General features: G+C 37.1%; 1 protein-coding gene across 2 annotated transcripts in view; it reads right to left on the reverse strand.

Moving 5' to 3' along the window:
- XRN1 (5'-3' exoribonuclease 1) overlaps window positions 1-23,511 on the reverse strand; it is a 128,569-nt gene that overhangs the window by 62,086 nt on the left and 42,972 nt on the right. For both annotated transcript variants that reach the window (XM_081301676.1, XM_081301677.1), the window contains 6 exons: window positions 21,975-22,094; window positions 17,527-17,696; window positions 15,904-16,024; window positions 15,708-15,806; window positions 3,516-3,619; window positions 463-594 (listed from right to left, as the gene is read on the reverse strand). In XM_081301676.1, the coding sequence (XP_081157802.1) occupies window positions 463-594; window positions 3,516-3,619; window positions 15,708-15,806; window positions 15,904-16,024; window positions 17,527-17,696; window positions 21,975-22,094 (746 nt within the window). The remainder of the gene's footprint in view (window positions 1-462; window positions 595-3,515; window positions 3,620-15,707; window positions 15,807-15,903; window positions 16,025-17,526; window positions 17,697-21,974; window positions 22,095-23,511) is intronic.

Here is a 23,511-nt window from a genome sequence, read left to right on the forward strand (position 1 = left end):
GGATGGAAGTTCTCAGTCTGGTTAGAAGTTACAGGATGCATTTCTAAACTGTGTAAGGATGCAGTAGAGGGAGAAGGGAGGAATAGGGAAAGAATGAATATGAGGAACAAAGAGGATCTTCCTTCCAATTTTTATTACTTACACATGGCCAAGAAATGGCCTTATGGTTAATGGAAATAGCACTAAAATTTAGGCAACATATTAAGTTATTTCTAGCATTAAGTGATGATATTATTTCATTTTTCCCCTTATTTCATTAAGTATTTTAGTGACAAACTGGTGAAGGCTATAACTGCTGTGAACCAGATATTATTTTAAACTATGGCTCACTGTTTTCTTTAGAACACAAGATGAGGACAGTAAGTGTTCAGAATAACTACTATGGTAAGTGGAAATAAGTTAGAGAATGAATACATTTAAAATTCTAGTTCTAGTATGTTAAATTCTTTTTACAACACTTACTGTTCTGAAATTCCTTGTACTTCTTTTATCCAGTTAGATTGTTCTTTGTCTACAAGATGGATTACTTTAGATGGTGGCACAGTCCTTCCCAAATAAAGCTTCTGTGTTCCTGGAGGTTCTTCTAAGTAAAACCTTAAAAATTAAAATACAAAGTATTTAATGCCAAATTTATGCTTTAATATAGAGTTCTAGCAGTATGAATGTCCAAAGTGAAAAAATTTCTATATAGTACAACAGCAGGAAAAAAAAAAGAAAAAAAAAGGCTTTTTTGAAACTGTAACATATATTATAGAATAAGGACTTCTAAAAAATTCAAAGCTGGGTGCAGATGCATGTGCCTTGTAGTCCCTCAGGAAGCTGAAACAGGAGGAGACCCCACGTTGGAAATCGAACTATACAACAAAACAAGACCTCATCTCATTAAAAAAACAAAACAAATGCATTTATAGTCACTTCAAGAAAAATTAAATACATAGGTATAAATATAACAAAACATGTACAAGACTTATATAATAAAAAACTAAAACACTAATGAGGGCTGGAGATGTGGCTCAAGCGGTAGCGCGCTCGCCAGGCATGCGTGCGGCCCGGGTTTGATCCTCAGCACCACATACAAACAAAGATGTAGTGTCCGCCGAAAACTAAAAAAAAATAAATGTTAAAAATTCTCTCTCTTTAAAAAAAAATAAAACACTGATGAAAGAAGTCAACGATTTAAATAAAGAAATATATGTTCATGGATTAGAAGACTCAATATTGTAAAGATGTCAAATCTCCTCAAACTGATTTATAGGTTTAACAAAATTTCTAAAAATATCCCTCTAAGATTATTTATAGACATATAATAATTTATTCTAAAATTTATACAGAAAGGCAAAGAACCTAGCATAATTAAAACAATTTTGAAAAAGAAAAATAAGGTCAAGAAATCACTTTACCTGATGTTAAGACTTTTCTATATAATAATCAAGATAGTGTGGTACACACTTTAAAATAGACTAAAATATACCAATGGAATAGAGAACCCAGGAAAGTTGCATACAAATATACTCAACTTTTTGTTTCAGTACTGGGGATTGAATTCAAGGGCGCTTAACTACTGAGCCACATCCCCAGTCCTTTTTATTTTGAGTCAGTCTTGCCAAATTGCTGAGGGCCTCGCTAAGTTGCTGAGGCTGGCTTTGAACTTGTAATCCTCCTGCCTCAGCCTCCTGAACCGCTGGAATGAGCTACTTTTTTTGCAGTACTGAAGATTGAATCCAGAACCTCACATATGTTAGAGAAGTAGTAAGCATATTCCCACCCTTTTTCATTTTTTAAATTCTGAAACAGAGTCTTATTAGGTTATCCAGGCTGACTCTGACCTTGCAATTCTCCTGCTTCAGCCACCTGAGTAGCCAGGTTCTAGGTGATTTTTCACAAAGATGCAAAAGCAATCCGGTGGAGGAAGAATAGATTTTTTACCAAATGCCTGCAGCAACTGAATATTCATAGGCAAATATACAAAACTAGATCTAAATCTCATACCTTATACAAAAATGAACTCAAAATTGATCTTTGATTTAAGGTAAAACTATAAAACTTCTCAAAGAAAATATTAAAGTCTTTGTGACCTAGGGCTAGGTGAAGAGTTCTGAGACTTTTTACCAAAAGCATTAAAAAAAAAAATGGTAAGTTGGATTACACTGAAAAGGTAGGAGAACTGAATCTGAATTTGATGATTCAAAAGGAATCCTCAAGATTTCACATAGAAAAGCAGACACTTATCAGAGGTAAAAAAAAAAAAAAAAAGATCACACTGGATTGACTTTTCATTAACAACAGTACAAAACAGAATACAATAGAGAATATGTATGCTGAGGTAAGGAAAAAGGACCGAGCATCTAAAATTCTAAATCCATGCATGAAGAAAACAAAAAAAGATAGTCTGGAGATGTAATCACCCAGAAAACAACACCAACCCATTTCTTTTCTGAAAAAATTTGTTTCAGAAAGTTTTAACCATACAAAAAATAACAAAAGAACAAGAAATCAGGACAAAAATGCTTATAGCAAATAATTAATGATCAAAAATGACAAAGGAAAAACTTGTCTAAATATTCTCTCATGAAATGACTGTGAGAGGGTGGGAAGACGGGAGGGAAGTGCTGGGGAGTGATACTGGCCAAATTATATTGTGTACATGTATGAATATATAACATCTAATTCCACCATTATGTAAAATGAAAAATTTCTTAGTAAAAAGAATGTGGAGAAAAAAAGCCAGGTAAGAAAAAAAAGTGACTGTGAACTTGAGGAGCTGAGCCTGGGTACATGCCTGTAACCCCACTACTCCAGAGCCTGAGGCTAAGGTAGGAGGACAGTAAGTTTGAGGCTAGTCTGAGAAAATCAGTGTGGCTGTGTCTCAAAATAAAAAGGGCTGGAGATGTAACTCAGTAGTAGAGTGCCCTGCTCAATCCCAACTACTACCAAAAAAAAAAAAAAAAAAAAAAAAGGAAGGTATGTGTTTTTTAAAAAATTAATATATTATTTAAATGAAACCTGTGAAGAGCATGGTAAAAGTAAGGTTATATATTATTAATTCTTATCAGAAAGAGACTACATTTGCTAAATACTATAATGATAACCACTGATAGGAAAGAATTAGCATATAGAACTTCTAAGGTTTTAAGAGGAAAAGATGCATGTTTTAGATGCATGTTATTTTTTATACAGAATATATTTGTTCTGCATTTTACAGTTTACAAAAGCTTTTGTATATACTCTTTTCTTTTATTGTTAATATTGCAAGTGAGACATTATTCCTTCTTCTTAGAAAAGAAAACTCAGTCTCAATGGGATTAAATAATTTGCCTAAGACTTTTATAGATAAAAAAGAAGAAAATAACATGCATCTAAAATATCTCAATAAATGTCAAAGTGGTTAAACTTCAAGTGGTATGATTAGATTTTCACTATAGTGTAAACATTCTTATAATAATTTTATCAGTTTAAAAAACTGAATCAATCAAAGCAAAGCAAATATGTCAGAGAAATTATAAATAAAATCTTACTTAGTTTCGCCATCTGATACAGCCACAACTCTAGCTTCTTCAAGGTGAGGCCAATTAACAAAGACAGACTTTCCAAGCACCGATGAAGCTATATTTTCTACACTCTTAAAGTAAGAGCAGAAAAATTAATTCATGCGTTAGGTCCAAGAGAAAACTTTATACAGGCAAAATTTTCCATTTAAGTGTTTACATTTTTTGTAAAATGAACAAGGTTGGATTAGTAATGTTACAAAATTCCATCTACTAGTAAAATTCTATGATGCTAACCATTAGATTCATAAATGTTTTGCTTATTTTTCTAATAGGAATTGAGGAAAGTGAAAAAGAACAGCAGAAATGTCTATAAAAGGGCTATTCATTGCTTTATATCAACAAATATTTAAAAAATTAAAAAATAGGATCTTATTTCAGTTTGTGGGAGTATAATGAGAGAAAAAACAAAAAACAAAAAACATTACACTAAAAGTCAGGAGACACGTTCCAAATTTGGGTTCTACTTCATTTTAGCTATAAAAATCTTAGGCAAATCATTTAATCCCATTGAGACTGAGTTTTCTAAGAAGAAGGAATAACGTCTCACTTGCAATGTTAACAATAAAAGAGTATATACAAAAGAAAAGCTTTTGTAAACTGTAAAATGCAGAACAAATATATTCTGTATAAAAAATAACTTAAGTAAAAATTCTAGTTTTAGGGACTGTGGCTGTGGCTCAGTGGGCATATGTAAAGCTCTGGTTTTGATCTCAGCACCACATAAAAAATAAATAAAATAAAGATATTGTGTCCAGCTACAACTAATTTTTTTTTTTAAATCTAGTTTTAAAAAAAACTATATTATTGGGCTGGGATGTGGCTCAAGCGGTAGTGTGCTCGCCTGGCATGTGCGGGGCGCTGGGTTTGATCCTCAGAACCACATAAAAATAAAAATAAAGATGTTGTGTCCACTGAAAACTAAAAAATAAACATTAAAAAATTCTCTCTCTTTCTTTAAAAAGAAAAACCATATTATTTAATTTGTACATATAAGTTAGAGAACAACTTTGTGGTGGAAACTTAAGTTTAAATACAACTTATTCCTTTCTTTTTGGCTTATTGTCCTTAATTTTTTAATAAAATTTTTTTAACAATACAGATGACTATTTGAGACTTTTTATAGTAATTTAATTTTGATACTTGAATATTTGTTAAAATGAAGATAGAAAACAACAGACTAACTATTCAAATGGAATTTAAGTTTTGGGGACAGGGCTGTCGTTCAGTGGTAGGTAGAACGCCCGCCTAAGCATGCATGAGGCACTGGGTTCGATCCTCAGCACCACATAAAAATAAAATCTTGTGTCTACCTAAAACTAAAAAATAAATATTTAAAAAAGTTTCAATATTAGAATGAGACTCCCTCAATTATTCTTTTTTAAAAAATATTTATTTTTTTAAGGGGCTGGGGATGTGGCTCAAGCGGTAGCGCGCTCGCCTGGCATGCGTGCGGCCCGGGTTCGATCCTCAGCACCACATACCAACAAAGATGTTGTGTCCGCCGAGAACTAAAAAATAAATATTAAAAAAAAATTTATTTTTTAGATGTAGATGGACACATCACAATGCCTTTATTTTTATGTGGTGCTGAGGATCTAACCCAGGTCCCGCCCATGCTAGGCGAGCGTTCTACCACTAAGCCACAATCTCAGCCCATATTCTTTTTTTTTTTTTTTTTATTGTTGGTCGTTCAAAACATTACATAGTTCTTAATATATCATATTTCACAATTTGATTCAAGTGGGTTATGAACTCCCATTTTTACCCCGTATACCGATTGCTGCATCACATCAGTTACACTTCCATTGATTTACATATTGCCATTCTAGTGACTGATGTATTCTGCTGTCTATCCTATTCTCTAATATCCCCCTTCCCCTCCCCTCCCCTCCCCTCCCCTTTTCTCTCTCTACCCCCTCTACTGTAAATCATTTCTTCACTTGTATTATTTTTATCTTACCCCTCCTTTCCTCTTATATGTAATTGTGTATAACCCTGAGGCTCACCTTCCAATTCCATGCGATTTCCCTTCTCTCTCCCTTTCCCTCCCACCTATCATCCCTGTTTAATGTTAATCTTCTTCTCAAGTTCTTGTCCCTACCCTGTCCTTGGTTACTCCCCTTATATCAAAGAAGTCATTTGGCATTTGTTTTTTAAGGATTGGCTAGCTTCGCTTAGCATAATCTGCTCTAATGCCATCCATTTCCCTCCAAATTCTATGATTTTGTCATTTCTTAATGCAGAGTAATACTCCATTGTGTATAAATGCCACATTTTTTTTATCCATTCATCTATTGAAGGGCATCTAGGTTGGTTCCACAATCTTGCTATTGTGAATTGTGCTGCTATGAACATCGATGTAGCAGTGTCCCTGTAGCATGCTTTTATTAGGACTTTAGGGAATAGACCGAGAAGGGGAATAGCTGGGTCAAATGGTGGTTCCATTCCCAGCTTTCCAAGAAATCTCCATACTGCTTTCCAAATTGGCCGCACCAATTTGCAGTCCCACCAACAATGAACAAGTGTACCCTTTTCCCCGCATCCTCGCCAGCACTTGTTCTTGTTGGACTTCATAATGGCTGCCAATCTTACTGGAGTGAGATGGTATCTTAGGGTGGTTTTAATTTGCATTTCTCTGACTGCTAGCGATGGTGAGCATTGTTTCATGTACTTGTTAATTGATTGTATGTCCTCCTCTGAGAAGTGTCTGTTCAGGTCCTTGGCCCATTTGTTGATTGGGTTATTTGTTATCTTATTATCTAATTTTTTGAGTTCTTTGTATACTCTGGACATTAGGGCTCTATCTGAAGTGTGTGGAGTAAAGATTTGTTCCCAAGATGTAGGCTCCCTGTTTATCTCTCTTATTGTTTCTTTTGCTGAGAAAAAACTTTTTAGTTTGACTAAGTCCCATTTGTTGATTCTAGTTGTTAACTCTTGCGCTATGGGTGTCCTATTGAGGAATTTGGAGCCCGACCCCACAGTATGTAGATCATAGCCGACTTTTTCTTCTATCAGACGCTGTGTCTCTGATTTAATATCGAGCTCCTTGATCCATTTTGAGTTAACTTTTGTGCATGGCGAGAGAAAGGGATTCAGTTTCATTTTGATGCAAATGGATTTCCAGTTTTCCCAGCACCATTTGTTGAAGATGCTATCCTTCCTCCATTGCATGCTTTTAGCCCCTTTATCAAATATAAGATAGTTGTAGTTTTGTGGATTGGTTACTGTGTCCTCTATTCTGTACCATTGGTCCACCCGCCTGTTTTGGTACCAGTACCATGCTGTTTTTGTTACTACTGCTCTGTAGTATAGTTTGAAGTCTGGTATCGCTATACCGCCTGATTCACACTTCCTGCTTAGCATTGTTTTTGCTATTCTGGGTCTTTTATTATTCCATATGAATTTCATGATTGTTTTATCTATTTCTACAAGAAATGCTGTTGGGATTTTGATTGGGATAGCATTGAACTTATAGAGAACTTTTGGTAATATCGCCATTTTGATGATGTTAGTTCTGCCTATCCATGAACAGGGAATATTTTTCCATCTTCTGAGGTCTTCTTCTATATCTCTCTTTAGGGTTCTGTAGTTTTCATTGTATAGGTCTTTCACCTCTTTTGTTAGGTTAATTCCCAAGTATTTTATTTTTTGGGGGGATATTGTGAATGGAGTAGTTGTCCTCATTTCCGTTTCAGACGATTTGTCCCTGATATACAGGAATGCATTTGATTTATGCGTGTTGATTTTATATCCTGCCACTTTGCTGAATTCATTTATTAGCTCTAATAGTTTCTTTGTAGACCCTTTTCGGTTTGTTAGGTATAGAATCATATCATCTGCAAATAGTGATAATTTAAGTTCTTCTTTTCCTATTTTTATGCCTTTAATTTCTTTCGTCTGTCTAATTGCTCTGGCCAGTGTTTCGAGGACTATGTTGAACAGAAGTGGTGAGAGAGGGCATCCCTGTCTTGTTCCAGATCTTAGAGGGAATGCCTTCAATTTTTCTCCATTCAGAATGATGCTGGCCTGTGGCTTATCATAGATTGCTTTTACAATGTTGAGGTATGATCCTGTTATCCCTAATTTTTCTAGAGTTTTGAACATAAAGGGATGTTGTACTTTGTCGAATGCTTTTTCTGCATCTATCGAGATGATCATATGGTTCTTATTTTTAAGTCTATTGATGTGGTGAATAACATTTATTGATTTCCGTATATTGAACCAGCCTTGCATCCCAGGGATGAATCCTACTTGATCATGGTGTATAATTTTTTTGATATGATTTTGAATCCGATTCGCCAGAATTTTATTGAGGATTTCTGCATCTAGGTTCATTAGAGATATTGGTCTGTAGTTTTCTTTCTTTGAAGTGTCTCTGTCTGGTTTAGGCATCAGGGTGATGTTGGCCTCGTAGAATGTATTTGGAAGTTCTCCCTCTTTTTCTATTTCCTGAAATAGCTTGAAAAGTATTGGTGTTAGTTCCTCTTTAAAGGTTTTGTAAAACTCTGCTGTATACCCATCCGGTCCTGGGCTTTTCTTAGTTGGTAGTCTTTTGATGGTTTCTTCTATTTCCTCTATTGTTATTGGTCTGTTTAGGCTGTCTATATCTTCCTGACTCAATCTGGGCAGATCATATGACTTAAGAAATTTATCGATGCCTTCACTATCTTCTATTTTATTGGAGTATAAGGATTCAAAATAATTTCTGATTATCTTCTGTATTTCTGAAGTGTCTGTTGTGATATTGCCTTTTTCATCCCATATGCTAGTAATTTGGGTTCTCTCTCTTCTTCCCTTCATTAGCATGGCTAAGGGTCTGTCAATTTTATTTATTTTTTCAAAGAACCAACTTTTGGTTTTGTTAATTTTTTCAATTGTTTCTTTTGTTTCCATTTCATTAATTTCAGCTCTGATTTTAATTATTTCTTGCCTTCTACTTCTTTTGCTGTTGTTTTGCTCTTCTTTTTGTAGGATTTTGAGATGAAATATGAGATCATTTATTTGTTGGTTTTTTTCTTTTTTTAAGGAATGAGCTCCAAGCAATGAATTTCCCTCTTAGAACTGCTTTCAATGTGTCCCATAGATTCCGATATGTTGTGTCTGTGTTTTCATTTAACTCTAAGAAGTTTTTAATTTCCTCCTTGATGTCTTCTATAACCCATTGATCATTCAGTAACCTATTGTTCATTCTCCAAGTGATGCATGATTTTTCCTTCCTTCTTTTATCGTTTATTTTCAGTTTCATTCCATTATGATCAGATAAGATGCATGGTATTATCTCTACTCCTTTATATTGTCTAAGAGTTGCCCTGTGACATAATATATGATCTATTTTTGAGAAGGATCCATGTGCTGCTGAGAAAAAAGTGTAACTACTTGATGTTGGGTGGTATATTCTATATATGTCAATTAAGTCTAGGTTGTTAATTGTGTTATTGAGTTCTATAGTTTCCTTATTTAACTTTTGTTTGGAAGATCTGTCCAGTGGTGAGAGAGGTGTGTTGAAGTCTCCCATGATTATTGTATGGTGGTCTAATTCTTGAACTTGAGAAGAGTTTGCTTGATGAACGTAGCTGCACCATTGTTTGGGGCATATATATTTATGATTGTTATGTCTTGTTGGTGTATGGTTCCCTTGAGCAGTATGTAGTGTCCCTCTTTATCCCTTTTGATTAACTTTGGCTTGAAATCTATTTTATTAGATATGAGTATGGACACTCCTGCTTGTTTCCGCAGTCCATATGAGTGGTATGATTTTTCCCAACCTTTCACCTTCAGTCTATGTATATCTTTTCCTATCAAATGCGTCTCCTGTAGGCAACATATTGTTGGGTCTTGTTTTGTGATCCATTCAACTAGCCTGTGTCTCTTAATTGGTGAGTTTAAGCCATTAACATTTAGGGTTATTATTGAGATATGGTTTGTTCCTCCAGCCATATTTGTTTATTAATGTTACTAAACCTGATTTGTTTTCCTCTTTGATTACTTCCCCCCTTTACTGTCCTACCTCCCACTGATGGTTTTCAATGTTGTTTTCGATTTCCTCTTCCTGTAATGTTTTGCCAAGGATTTTTTGAAGAGATGGTTTTCTAGCTGCGAATTCTTTTAACTTTTGTTTATCGTGGAAGGTTTTAATTTCATCTTCCATCCTGAAGCTTAATTTCGCCGGATACACGATTCTTGGTTGGAACCCATTTTCTTTCAGTGTTTGAAATATGTTATTCCAGGATCTTCTAGCTTTCAGAGTCTGTGTTGAGAGATCGGCTGTTATCCTGATTGGTTTACCCCTAAATGTGATCTGCTTTCTTTCTCTTGTAGCTTTTAAAATTCTCTCCTTATTCTGTATGTTGGGCATCTTCATTATAATGTGTCAAGGTGTGGACCTCTTATGATTTTGCACTTTTGGCGTCCTGTAGGCTTCTAGGATTTGGGATTCTGTTTCATTCTTCAAGTCTGGGAAGTTTTCTCGTATTATTTCATTGAATAGATTGTTTATTCCTTTGGTTTGGAGCTCTGTGCCTTCCTGTATCCCAATGACTCTTAAGTTTGGTCTTTTAATGTTATCCCATATTTCTTGGATGTTCTGTTCATGGTTTCTTATCAGACTTGCTGAGCTGTCTATGTTCTTTTCAAGTTGAAATACTTTGTCTTCATTGTCTGATGTTCTATCTTCTAAGTGATCTACTCTGCTGGTAGTATTCTCAATTGAGGTTTTAAGTTGGTTTATTGCTTCCTGCATTTCTAGGATTTCTATTTGTTCGTTTTTTATTACCTCTATCTCCCTGTGAAATTGGTCTTTTACTTCCTGGATTTGTTTATGTAGTTCCTTGTCAAAGTGATCTTTCATTGTCTGATTTTGCTGTCTCATGTCTTCCTTGAGACTCCAGATCATCTGAAGCATGTATATCCTGAACTCTTTATCAGACATTCCACCTGTTGCAGCTATTACCTCTTCTAGAGTTGAGTTGACCTGCATTGCTTGTGGTCCTTTCTTTCCTTGTCTTTTCATACTGCTCGCGTTTCTTTCTGCTTGGTGAAACTGTTGTGATTTTGAAATTTTCCCCCTATTTATTTATATTGCTCTTGTATAGTTGGGAGATCTCTCTTGCAGGGCGGGTAGTGGCTGTGCTCCTCCTCTAATTAGGGTGATCTATCTACCACGCTGGTTGGTCGCAGGTCTGCCCACCCTGCGGGCGCAGGTGGCGGCTCTACTCTGCCCCCACTCCAATTGTGGTGACGTAACTACCACGCCCTCGGGTCGTTGGTCCTGATCCGGATGTGGGCAGCAGCTGTGCTCCGCCTCTACTGAAATTGGTGTGACGTGTCTACCACGCTGGTCGGCCTCTAAGCCTGTTCCGCCGGTGGGTCGCAGATCTGCCTACCTTGTGGGCTCGGGCGGCAGTTCTGCTCAGCCCCCACTCCCAGTGGGGGTACCTAACTGCCTCTCCAACGGGTCGCTGGGCCTTTTCCGGACACGGGCGGCGGCTCTGCTCAACTCCCACTCCAACCAGTGTGACGTGACTGCCTCGATGCTACTTGTCCACCACACTGGCAGGCTGCCGGGCCTGTCCTGCCAGTGGGACGCAGGTCTGCCTACCTTGCAGGCTCTTCACAGCGCCCACTCCAAATGGGGTGACTTGGCTACCGCGCAGTCGGGTCGCTGGTCCTGTTCCAGGCGTGGGCGGCTACTCTCCTCGGCCCCAGCTGCAGTTGGGGTGTCGTGATACCACGCCGGCGGGTCACTTGGCCTGCTCTGGGCGCAGGTGGCAGCTCCACTCTGCCCCCCAGGCCCCCACAGCACCCAGCAGGACCCGGACCGAGAAGCAGTCCCTGTAGGTTCCCCAGCCCTGGGCCAAAGCAGCTTCGGGAGCCAGAACCCGGCCTCTCCGATCCCAGCCACGCTCTGCTAGGAGTAGGCTCTATAGAGCAACCGCCGCGGATTCCCCAGCCCCAGGCCAAAGCAGCCCCGGGAGCCCGAGCCTGGCCGCTCCAAACTCTCCCAGCTCGGTGCACGCTCCGCTAGGAGCAGGGTCAAAGATGCAGTCCCCGCGGGCTCCCCAGCCCCGGGCCAAAACTGTTCCGGGAGTCAGAGCGCCGCCTCCCCTCAGCGCACGTTCCACTTGGAGCTGGCGTCAGCACACAGTCCCCGCAGGTTCCCCAGCCCTGGGCTAAAGCAGCTTCAGGAGCCAGAACCCGGCCTCTCTGATCCCAGCCACGCTCTTCTAGGAGCAGGCTCCACAGAGCGACCCCTGCGGGTTCCCCAGCCCCAGGCCAAAGCAGCCCCGGGAGCCCGAGCCCAGCCGCTCCAAACTCTCCCAGCTAGGTGCACGCTCCGCTAGGAGCAGGGTCAAAGACGCAGTCCCCGCGGGCTCCCCAGCCCCGGGCCAAAACTGTTCTGGGAGTCAGAGCCCCGCTGCCCCTCAGCGCACGTTCCACTTGGAGCTGGCGTCAGCACACAGTCCCCGCAGGTTCCCCAGCCCTGGGCTAAAGCAGCTTCGGGAGCCAGAACCCGGCCTCTCTGATCCCAGCCACGCTCTTCTAGGAGCAGGCTCCACAGAGCGACCCCTGCGGGTTCCCCAGCCCCAGGCCAAAGCAGCCCCGGGAGCCCAAGCCCAGCCGCTCCAAACTCTCCCAGCTCAGTGCACGCTCCGCTAGGAGCAGGGTCAAAGACGCAGTCCCCGCGGGCTCCCCAGCCCCGGGCCAAAACTGTTCGGGAGTCAGAACCCCGCCGCCCCTCAGCGCACGTTCCACTTGGAGCTGGCGTCAGCACACAGTCCCCGCAGGTTTCCCAGCCCTGGGCTAAAGCAGCTTCGGGAGCCAGAACCCGGCCTCTCCGATCCCAGCCACGCTCTGCTAGGAGCAGGCTCCACAGAGCGATCCCCGCGGGTTCCCCAGCCCCAGGCCAAAGCAGCCCCGGGAGCCTGAGCCCAGCCGCTCCAAACTCTCCCAGCTAGGTGCACGCTCCGCTAGGAGCAGGGTCAAAGACGCAGTCCCCGCGGGCTCCCCAGCCCCGGGCCAAAACTGTTCCGGAAGTCAGAGCCCCGCTGCCCCTCAGCGCACGTTCCACTTGGAGCTGGTGTCAGCATGCAGTCCCCGCAGGTTCCCCCGTCCTGGGCCAAAGCAGCCCGGGGAACCAGAATCCGGCCGCTCAAAGTCCGGCGCACGCCTTGCCAGGAGCGAGCCCCGAAGAGTATTCTCCTCAGGTTCTCCAGTCCCGAGCCTGAGCGATCTGTCTGCGAGACGCAGGCAAATACCAGCCTGGAATCACCTGTTCCGTAGTTGAATGAGCTGAGATCAGTAGAAAACAGGGATCATTACATCAGCTCTCCAAGATGGCGGCTGCTGTCCTCCTCCGTGGTCCGTGCTGTCCTCCTCCATGGTCCGACCGGTGTCGAGAATTGAACTGGACCGCTTCTCTCCTCTGTCTCAAAGCCGGAACTCAGCACTAAGCACGGCCAGTGCACCGCTGGCAGGAGCCCCCAGAATCCGCATCGCTGTACTCCCGCTCCGGTACCTCGCCGCTACTCAGCGCGCGCCCTAGACTCCATCCGCAGGGCGGTCCGCCGACCAGGTTCTGCTACCCTCCGTGCGGAGAAATCGCCCGCGACCGAGCCCCCGCAGCCGAATCCCACGCGCTGGAAATCCGTCCTCTAGATTCTGGAGCACCTCGATTTAACTGGAAATTCCCAACAAGGTAGCCTTCAGCCGTTTCACCTCGTCTTTCTCCCGCACAGTGATGCGGCGCACTGGGGTGATGCACTCCCATCGCAGCCATCTTCCCAATCCCATATTCTTTTTTTAAAAAAATTTACTTTTTAATTGTAGTTGGACACAATACCTTTATTTTATTTATTTATTTTTATGTGGTGTTGAGGATCGAACCCAGGGCCTCACATGTGCTAGGTGAGTGCTCTACTGCTAAGCCACAATCCCAGTCCCACTCAATTATTCTTTTCCCTTTTATACATCTATTTCTGATTTTATTCTTCAAGTCTTTCAGTTTTTTAAGAAAGTGTCCTCTTTTTCTAGATTCTTTCATTTAAGATCTAGATAAAAATCTTTTATTACTTCACATGGGGTCCTGTTATCATATACACCCTTTTCTGCTACAGTGGTTTGTCACTTCCTTCTCCATTAGCTCTATCTTCCTTCTTTGTACGGGATGTTTCTTCTTTACATACAGTTGTTTCTATCCCTCTTTTCAATGATAAAACTTTTTATTCAAGGGCTTTGTACCTGCTATTGATATTTCCTATTTACCTAGCATTAGTCTAGTCTTTAGGAATTGAACTTCTGCCTCCACCAATCTACTGGCCAACATCAATGCTCAAATTCAAAGACCTGACTTTAGTTTTTATTTTCCTTCTAACTTAGGAAGCATACAGCCCCTGTTCCATGATTTTGTGATACTACTTAACTTGGAATCATTCTTTTGTATCTACGACTCTACTTTTTACTTTTTGTTCCCCAATAGCAATGGGTATCGAACCCAGGGTTTTATGCATACTAGGCAAATATTTTTACCAAGGAGCTACATTCCTAGACCTTTCAAATTGTATTTTGAGACAGAGTCTTGACAAGTCGTCCAGGTTGGCCACAAACTTGAGATCCTCCCAAGTAGCCAGGCTCACTATGTTACTTTTATTGGCTCTTTTGCACCCTATATAACTGTGGGTAATGTTGAGACCATGAATGCTGGGTGAAGCTTTTCTTTGAGGAAATGAGTCTCAAGGCCTAAGCTATCAATTCTCTGTTGACAGCCTGTAGAATCCTATCTCTCTTTGCTGAAGCTCCAGGCATTTAACTGTGAATAAGCAGCCTTTCTTAAACTGAGTTTTTCCATCTGAACTACAATACAAATAAAAAATAACTTAATTATTTTCTTGATTTTTCTAAGAATGGTTCATAAATAGCATCATTCTAAAGTAGTAGAAGATAAGTTAATTTATCTTCACTCTGCAGACAATGAGTGCCTTAAGGCATTAGGGCTTTTATCACTTGTGAAACATTGTTTAAGAAAAGCTGGCAGAGTTGTGGCTCAGTAATAGAGTGTGTGAGCCTAGCATGTGTGAGGCACTAGGTTTGATTCTCAGCACCACATAAAAAATAAACAAAATAAAGATATTGTGTACATCTACAGCTGAAAATATTAAATAAGAAAAGCTGGCAAAGCAGCTCCAGTTAAATGTCCTAGTACCACTATAAATATTCATCATTAATCATCCTAAATCAGCAATTCCTCTATTTTAACTTTTCTATCCAGTAAACTACAATTATTCCCTAGTAGCTTAGATAGCTCAGTAATATCTACTGTTTTATTTCTCTTTTTACCCTCTGTATTTGAACAAATAATAAAACTTGTCAATTTATCTTGCTCATTTAATCTATTGCCACTTCTACAGTTTAGGCCCTTATCACCTAAACATAGTGCTATAGTTTCTGAACTAGCAAACTTTCCCATTTTCTTCCTTTGCCGTTTTGTGCAATTTAGTCTATGATAATACCACCAAATTAATCTTTATGAAAATATTGATTTCAATATAATAGTCATGGGAAAAAAAAACCCTCCAAATTTCTTAGCCTGGTATTCAAAGTCTTCTATAACATATGGCCTCAATCTGTTTTTTCAACCTTATCATCCACTATTTCCCACAAGTCCTCCGTTTCAGTCAAGTTTAGTCCTTTCTCATATCACATTTATTTTAAAATAAGAAAAAGTATTAAATAATTTACATTCAAAAAGGTTAAAAGAATAACATAATTTATCATATACTTATTTTTTACTAAAAATTCCCAGTTTGTGATATTTCTTTCAACTAGCCTGACTTTCCCCTCCTTTTCTCCTCTTTGCCCTAATATGTCTTTTGAACCTGGCTCAAGACTATTTTCATCTGCATGCAAGTCTGTACTTAACCTTTGGCTTATTTAGTTCATCTCCTTCCAAAGTTCCTGGAGTACATTTTTGCTTACTGTGCTACAATTATACAGGTTCTTAAACTGTTATTTAATTAGTGTAAATGTTTTTTTGCTTCATCCTTATTTAGAATGTGAACCTCTGGAGTATAGCACATTATACATCATTGGTAAACACCTTGGTGACTACAAACATTTTTATCCTTAATAAGCACCGAATAAATAAATGATGAATGAAATACTTACAAGTTCATCTGATTCTATATTCACTAAGATTTCCAACATCATGTTTTCTCCACGACTGCTTTGCTGGAATACTTGAACACCACTTTTTTTCAAAAAAAACTTTAAAAGAATTCAAAGAATTTGATTTTAATTCTTTCTCCATAAGCAGTTCACATTATAATAAAGTGAAAAGGTTCTGAATTAAATAGCCACTGACTTTATGTTTGATGTGTTTCAGAGTAGGGAATCCGCAGAAATATAATGCCTTCTGGTCAACTCTGGTTATTTTGTTCTTGTTTATGTCCACACGCCAAGCATCTAATGATATTATTTTGTACCTAGAAAATAAATCAAATCAAGGTATTTAATTTAAAATTCAAACATTAGGACTGGGGTTGTGGCTCAGGGGTAAAGTGCTCGCCTAGCACATGCGAGGCCCTGGGTTCGATCCTTAGCACCACATATAAATAAATAACATAAAGGTATTGTGTCCAACTACAACTAAAAAATAAATATTAAAAAAAATAAAATAAAGTTCAAACATTACAAGCACTTACAGTTTTTCAACTTTCCCTTAATTATTTCCCAAGAATTATTCTGACTTTTAGAGAAGGGAATGGCAATTAGTTCTTTTAGACAAATAGAATACTGGGAAGGATATCCTAGCTTCTCTGTTGTTACTGGTCTAGATACAACCATGAACTTTTCCTTCAGAAACTTAAATCTATATGTATAACTGATTTATAAAATAAAGAAAACACAAATCTATATTGTTCATGTCTCAAAATCCAAGATGAAAAATTAACATTTTATAATAACTACCTCATTGTCCTACTTGCTTTAAGAAGAGGAAATATTACACTGAGAGATGTTCACTTTGTTTGCAACTCAACTACCTTTGGGGTAGATTATTTGCAGGGAAGATAAGAGAAAAAACTCCAGATGAGTGGCATATGCCTATAGTTTCAGAGACTCTGGAGGCTGAGGTAAAAAGAATCATCAAGTTTGAGGCCAGCCTAAGCAGCAGAGTGAGACCCTCTCAAAATAAATAATAAAAACAATAAAATGTAATTCAGTAGTAAACTTCTCTGGGTTCAATCCCCAGTACCAAAAAAGAAAAGAGAAAATAGACATTTTAATTAAGAAGAGAAAACATGGGTCTGAGGTAATAAGAGTGAATCTTTTACTTTTCTTCTTTCGAGTTGGGTGGTTGGTGGTATAAGAGGCCAAGTTAGAGCATATCAAATAATGCTGGCAGCAGAGACACTGACAATGAAAAAGAAAAATTCAAAACAAAAATCCTCTACAGTGACACAATAGACAGAGACATACATTAGGAAGAAAAAACATAAAATTTTAACAGAAGAAAAGAGGGTAGAATCTGACCAAAGTGGAGAAATGTAGGAACAAGTGTTAGAGATGCTGAAATCCCTGCAAATTGGATAAAATCCATTTAATTAGGTTTTGTTTTTTAAAAGTTTTAAATTATTTTATTTTATTTATTTATTTTTATGTGTTGCTGAGGATCGAACCCCACACCTTACATGTGCTAGGCAAATGCTCTACTGCTGAACCACAACCCCAGCCCTTGTTTTGTTTTTTTTTTTGAGACAGGGTTTTGCTATGTTGCTTAGGCTGGTGTCAAATTCTTGGGCTCAAGTGATTCTTCCACCTTGGCTTTCTGAGTTCCTGGCAATACAGGCACATGCCATCACACCCAGCTCATTAATAATCAATTGACTCTGTCATAAACTATTTGTTCATTCTCCAAAATAGATATTCAAAACTGTTTTGGTGTCAGAGAGCTCTTTGTTGTTGAAAAATTACCACATAACCTTACCTTGTACAACATCGTTCTATGGCAGGGAACTTTTCTGGCCATGGAGAAGGGTAGGTAAACTCTGTGTCTTTATCATACCAGCACATTAGACACTCACTATGTTGGTTTCTTTTCCTCTCTTCCTTTTTGAGGGAGTGGTTACATGTCTCCATGGCTTCCAACAATCGCTTCTGAATGTAAAGAACGAAAAGAAGGATTAAAAGTTTTAAAATTCTATAATCTCAATGTACCGAATAAATACTTTTTCTTCCATGTAGAATCACTATTTGTGTGCTTGAAAAACAAAATCTTAACTACTGAAACTCTTCCAATTTCTTACATAAAAATGTGATATGCTCTTCATTGCTTCATAGGGATCTAGCATACTGCTGCCACTACAAATTCCTCTGAAACTATTACTCCAATAGTAGCCACTAAAGTGCAGATAAAAATAGCAGCAGTGAATCAAATTTTATTTTATTTTGTGGGACTATAAATTGAACCTAGGGCCTTACACATACAATATAAACACCACTGCACTAGTCCCAGCTCAAGAATTAAATTTTAAACATGAACTTATAATATCATAAGTCATGCAGTATTATAATTCCAATCAAAATAACAATAGTTTAAAATATATGTAAACTTTTTAGCCAGACATGGTGGTGCATGACTGTAATTCTAGTGATTTGATAAGCTAAGAAAGGAGAATTACAAGATTGAGGCCAGCCTCAGCAATTTAGTGAGAAACTATCTCAAAATAAAAAATAAAAAGGGCTGGTAGTGCACCTCTGAGTTCAATCCCTATAAAGAAAAACAAACAAACAAACAAACAAATTGCTTTTTTAAGAGGACAAAATTGTAACAATGTTCACATAGAAGAATATGTGAATACTAAAAAAGAATTTGGGGGCTGGGGATGTGGCCCGGGTTCGATCCTCAGCACCACATACAAACAAAGATGTTGTGTACAGCGAAAACTAAAAAATAAATATTAAAAAATTCTCTTTCTCTCTCTCTCTTTAAAAAAAAAAAAGAACTTGGGACGAGTCTTATCAGATCCTATCACCATTATAATAAAATTAGATGAGAAGAACAGAAAAGAATTAAAAGTGAATCCAAAGATACTTCAAACATAGGAATTCAGATATTTAAGTAATGATGTTGTCATTATTGACTTAACTATCCAATTATTAAAAAGACACATACACATAAAAGTATTAAGAGAAAATCTAAAATATTGATGATTTAGAGCAATAAGCTCTTTTTTTTGAAATTTTTTGTTTTAATTAGTTATACATGACAGTAATTAGTTATACATGACAGCAATTAAGTTCTTTTTGAAGCAGAAAAAAGTCTAACATCTTTAAGGAAAAAGATATTTTGAAGTAAAAGAAAGTGTATGTAACAGAAGATACTATATAACAAATCAGTAGACAAATGTGATAATGAAAACACTACTCTTAACATACAAATTTACTTAAAAAATAAAAAAGAAGAGAAATGAAGGAGAGAATACAAACAAGTATAAAGAGGCAATTTACAAAAGAGAAAATGTAAAGGGTGAACATATACAAAAATACACTCAAGAAAAACAGATATATAGGCCAAAGCAACAAACTAGAGAGCACAAAAATAAATCCAGGATTTATAGTCAACTAATCTTTGAAAGGGTGCCAAGAATAAACAACAGGAATAGGATAGTCTCTTCAATAAACAGTAGTGGAAAAATTAGATATCCACATGAAGAAAAATGAAACTGGATCCTTATCTTACATCATCAACGAAGAAATCAACTAAAAATGGATTAATGACTTAAATATCTAAGCTATAAAATAACGAGAAGAAAACAAGGAAAATCCTTCTTGACACAGTATGGGAAATGATTTTTTGGTTATGATTGAAAAAGCACAGGCAACAAAAGCAAAAACAGACAAGTGGGATTGCAGCAAACTTAATAAAGCTCTTAAAGAAGTACAATCCAAAAATATATTAGCAACTCAGTATAAATATATATCAACTCATTAGCAACAAAACAAAAACTGACAAAAATCAGCAAAGTGGGCACTAGGATTGTAGCTTAGCAGGAGAGAGCTCTCCTAGAATGTATGAAGCCCTGGGTTCGATCCTCAGTACCACATAAAAATAAATAAAGATATTGTGTCCATCTACAATTAAAAATATATTTTAAAAAATCAGGAAAGGATCTGAATAGATATTTTTCCAAAGAAGACACACAGAACTGGAGTGTAGCTTAGTGGTAGAGTGCTTGCTTAGTAGCAGGCATTAGGCCCTAGGTTCACCTGCCAAAAACATGCATAGAACAGCAGGAAAATGAAAAAACGTTCAACATTACTAATAATCAAAGAAATGAAAAATAAAACTACAATGAGATATCATCTTATTTCTATTAGGATGGAGATTATAAAAAAGTTAAAGACAAAAGCTATTATTGGTGAGGATAAAGAAAGAGCCCTTTATACTGCTGGTAGTATAGTCATTATGGTAAACACCATGTAGATTATTAAAAAAATTTAAAAATATTACTGTTTGAACCAGCAATCTGACAAGCAAATAAATATCCAAATAAAATGAAATAATTAACTCCCAAGTTCACTGCAGCACTGTTTATAGTAGCCAAGCTATGGAATTACCCTAAGGGTTGGTCAACAGATAAAAGGATAAAGAATACATGGTATACATACACAATGGAATGACTCAGTCTTTAAAGACAGGAAATTCTGTCATATGTGATAACATGAATGAACCTGGGGGACATTATGCTAAGTGAAATAAGACAGACACAGAAAGATGATATGTTGCATGATATTATGTACATGTGGAATCTAAGAAGTTGAACTCTTTAGAAGATGAGCAGAATGGTTGTTGGCAGGGGCTAGTAGGGGTGGGGAATAGGGGAAGAGGGGACAGAGAAAGGTTGGTCAAAGTGTACAAACTTTTAGTTATACAGGATGAATAAGTTCTGGAGTATGGTGACTAAAGTTAATAAAACTGCATTGTACATATTAAAAAATAATTTCAGATTCACAAGAAGTTGTGAATTATTATAGTAAAGAGCATTCCTATGCTTTCCAGTTTTCCCTAGTGATAACCTCTTATATATAAAACCATAGTATATTATCAAAACCAAGTCCCTGAGATTATTTCAATACTAGTATACTACTAATTTTCTTTAAAAATTTTTTTTGGTTATAGATGGATAACACCTTTATTTTTTAAATTTATTTTTATGTGGTACTGAGGATCAAACACAGTGCCTCACACATGCTAGGCAAGCACTGTACCACTGAGCCACAACCGCAGCCCCAAACTACTAGTTTTTACATGTCTTTTTTCACTTAAGTAAATATTTTCATCCAAGCTTTTTATATCAACAGTTCTTTCCTTTTTTATTGCTAAGTTATTTCATTATGAGAATGCACTATGTGTTTACCCATTTACACAATAAAAGATATTTGAATTTTTTTTCTAGTTTGCAGTTATTCCAAATAAAATTGCTCTGAACATTCACACACTGTTTTTTTTGTGGACATAGTTTTCACTCTCTAGTATAAGTATTCAAGAGTGTATTGCTAGATTGTGTAATCAAGGTATGTTAAACAGCTTTACTAACTTCCCCACCTTACACACAAACAAATCAGCAAGAACATTCTGAGAAAACGGGGCAGATATTAAGGGAAGCCTGACAAATACTCAAGCTGAAGAGGATGTGTGTGTATATGTGCAGACAAGCAGATCACACCTTAGCATCAGAGTTTGAGCAATAATCCTCCATGAGACAAAAACAATCTCAGTTCTGAAAATTCTATTAGTATTCTAATTGGGCAATTTCCACCATTTCACTTGAAAGAATGTACATTCTCAGTATAGTGTATTATAATTATTAATGAAGTTGAGTAGGTTTTTATTGAAATCTTTATCCTTATTTCCTGTCTTGTGCTATCATTGTGCTATCAATCCTTCAGAGAAAAGTATCAAAATTTCTACCTATAATTGTGGATTTCTCTCTTTCTTCCTTAATCTGAGTTTTTGTTTCACGTTGAAACTGTTATTAGGTGCATATGTATTTAGGATTTTTCTGTCTTTTCTTCCTTTCTTTTTTTTTTGATTCTGGGGATCAAACTTAGGACCTCGTACATATTAGACAAGTACTTTATCACCAAGCTATATGTCCAGTTCCTATGCCTTGATGAACTGATTGCCTCTCTTATCATAAGAAATATCCCTGTTTATCTCTGGTAATATTCTTTGTTCTAAAGTTATTTACTTTGTCTAATATTAGTAAAGCTATTCCAGCCTTATCATTAATATACATTGAAGTTTTGAGTACACAATGAAGAGTGGCTAAGTCTCAAACAAAATATAAGTGGTGATGAAAATCAACTGCTTATTAACTTAAGTGAAATAATGTCTGCTCAAGAATGTATATAATTATTACATGCACTGACCTCATCAATAAAAGGTATTAATACCACAGCTTCCCATTCCTGTTGTTTTCCATTTAGATCAGTTTTAAAATCAGGTGGATAATATTCTATAATTGGAGAGTCTTCACTGGTCATCAAATGCTATAAAAAATAAAATAGTATATAGAAATATAAGAAAATTAATATAGCTTTTTATTAATGTATTTATAATATTTCCTCACAAGTTACTTTAAAATTTTTAAGCAAACTAAATTTTTATTTTTAGGTATTGCAATGCACTCAGTTGCTATATTTTGATTTTCAACTATAAGAATTCCAATTTCACTACTATTGTTTACATTCCTGTTTCATTCACTTAGTTATATAGCAAACACATCTTTACTCTGAACTTTGTCATTTAAAAAACTTTTCATTCTGTGAGATGTAGCCCCTAAATTCTGTTTTTTTTTTTCAGGCTTCATTTCAGAAGCTTCTAATAGTCCTCCATTAAAAAAAATAATTCTTTGTGTCCTGATTGATTCTATTAAGTAATATAACAACTGTCGTCTAGAATTAAAGAAATAAACAATTAAAATCCAAGAACTACTGAACCACTAACATCAAAGAGTCCAATAATACACATTTTTTATTATTAAAGATTTTATAACACAGGTAGACAAAGTGTATAGATGTTTTACAAAAAGAAAGCATAAGGAAATGAATACAGAAGACAATAAATTTTTTTCAAAGAAATAAAACAACATATTCCCAGCATGATATTCAAAATATTAATGAATATGGCACTTGCAATGAGCAAATAAAACAATCATGGCTGTAATACACTTGCATGGTCATACTGGCCCACAGTGGCTGAATATCAAAGTTTAATATGTGCAAGGGAAGGAAAAAAAAGCATCAAAGAAACTTATAAGGGGAGGCAAGAGGCTAGGATCAAGGCTGGGTTAAGCGTCAGAATCTTTCTGACACAGCAAAAGGTATGTGTGTACATAATTCCTGGAAGCTGACCATGGAATTAGAAGAATGTACTACTGATACTCTAGAAGAACTAATGAAGTGTACTTTCATGATCTGTTAGCTTAGTATAATTTTGCTGACCCTGTATTCCTCTTGTTATGTAAAATATGTTAGCCTTTCAGTTTGATAAATGAAATCCTTAAAATTCAAATATACATGGGGGTAATACTGCTGATAAATTATTTACTAGAGGCATCCATGTTCTAATAGGCAGCAGGTAAGAGAGAACAGGAATGAATCTGAAAATGTGTAGACCAACAAAATAGTTTCTGATTTTACCTGTTTTAGTTTACTTTCTTCAGTGTAGACACAAATTAAAGATGTGTTTAAAGGTGTTAAAAATGAAAAAGCTAGGCTCTAAATAGTTTATAAAGTTTTTTCATTTTTAAAACAAAACCAGCATTTAAACCAGAAATTACTTTTCAAGGAGCTTGTTAAAGAAATACTGTATTTAAAATGAAAAATAGATGTATTTATCTACTAAATACATTTGTGTATTATTGTTTCTTAGATTTGGACAAGGAACTCTTAAATATGAAAAAGA

Source organism: Spermophilus citellus (assembly GCF_964194105.1).
Source record: "Spermophilus citellus genome assembly, chromosome: 7".
Taxonomy (NCBI): Eukaryota; Metazoa; Chordata; class Mammalia; order Rodentia; family Sciuridae; genus Spermophilus; species Spermophilus citellus.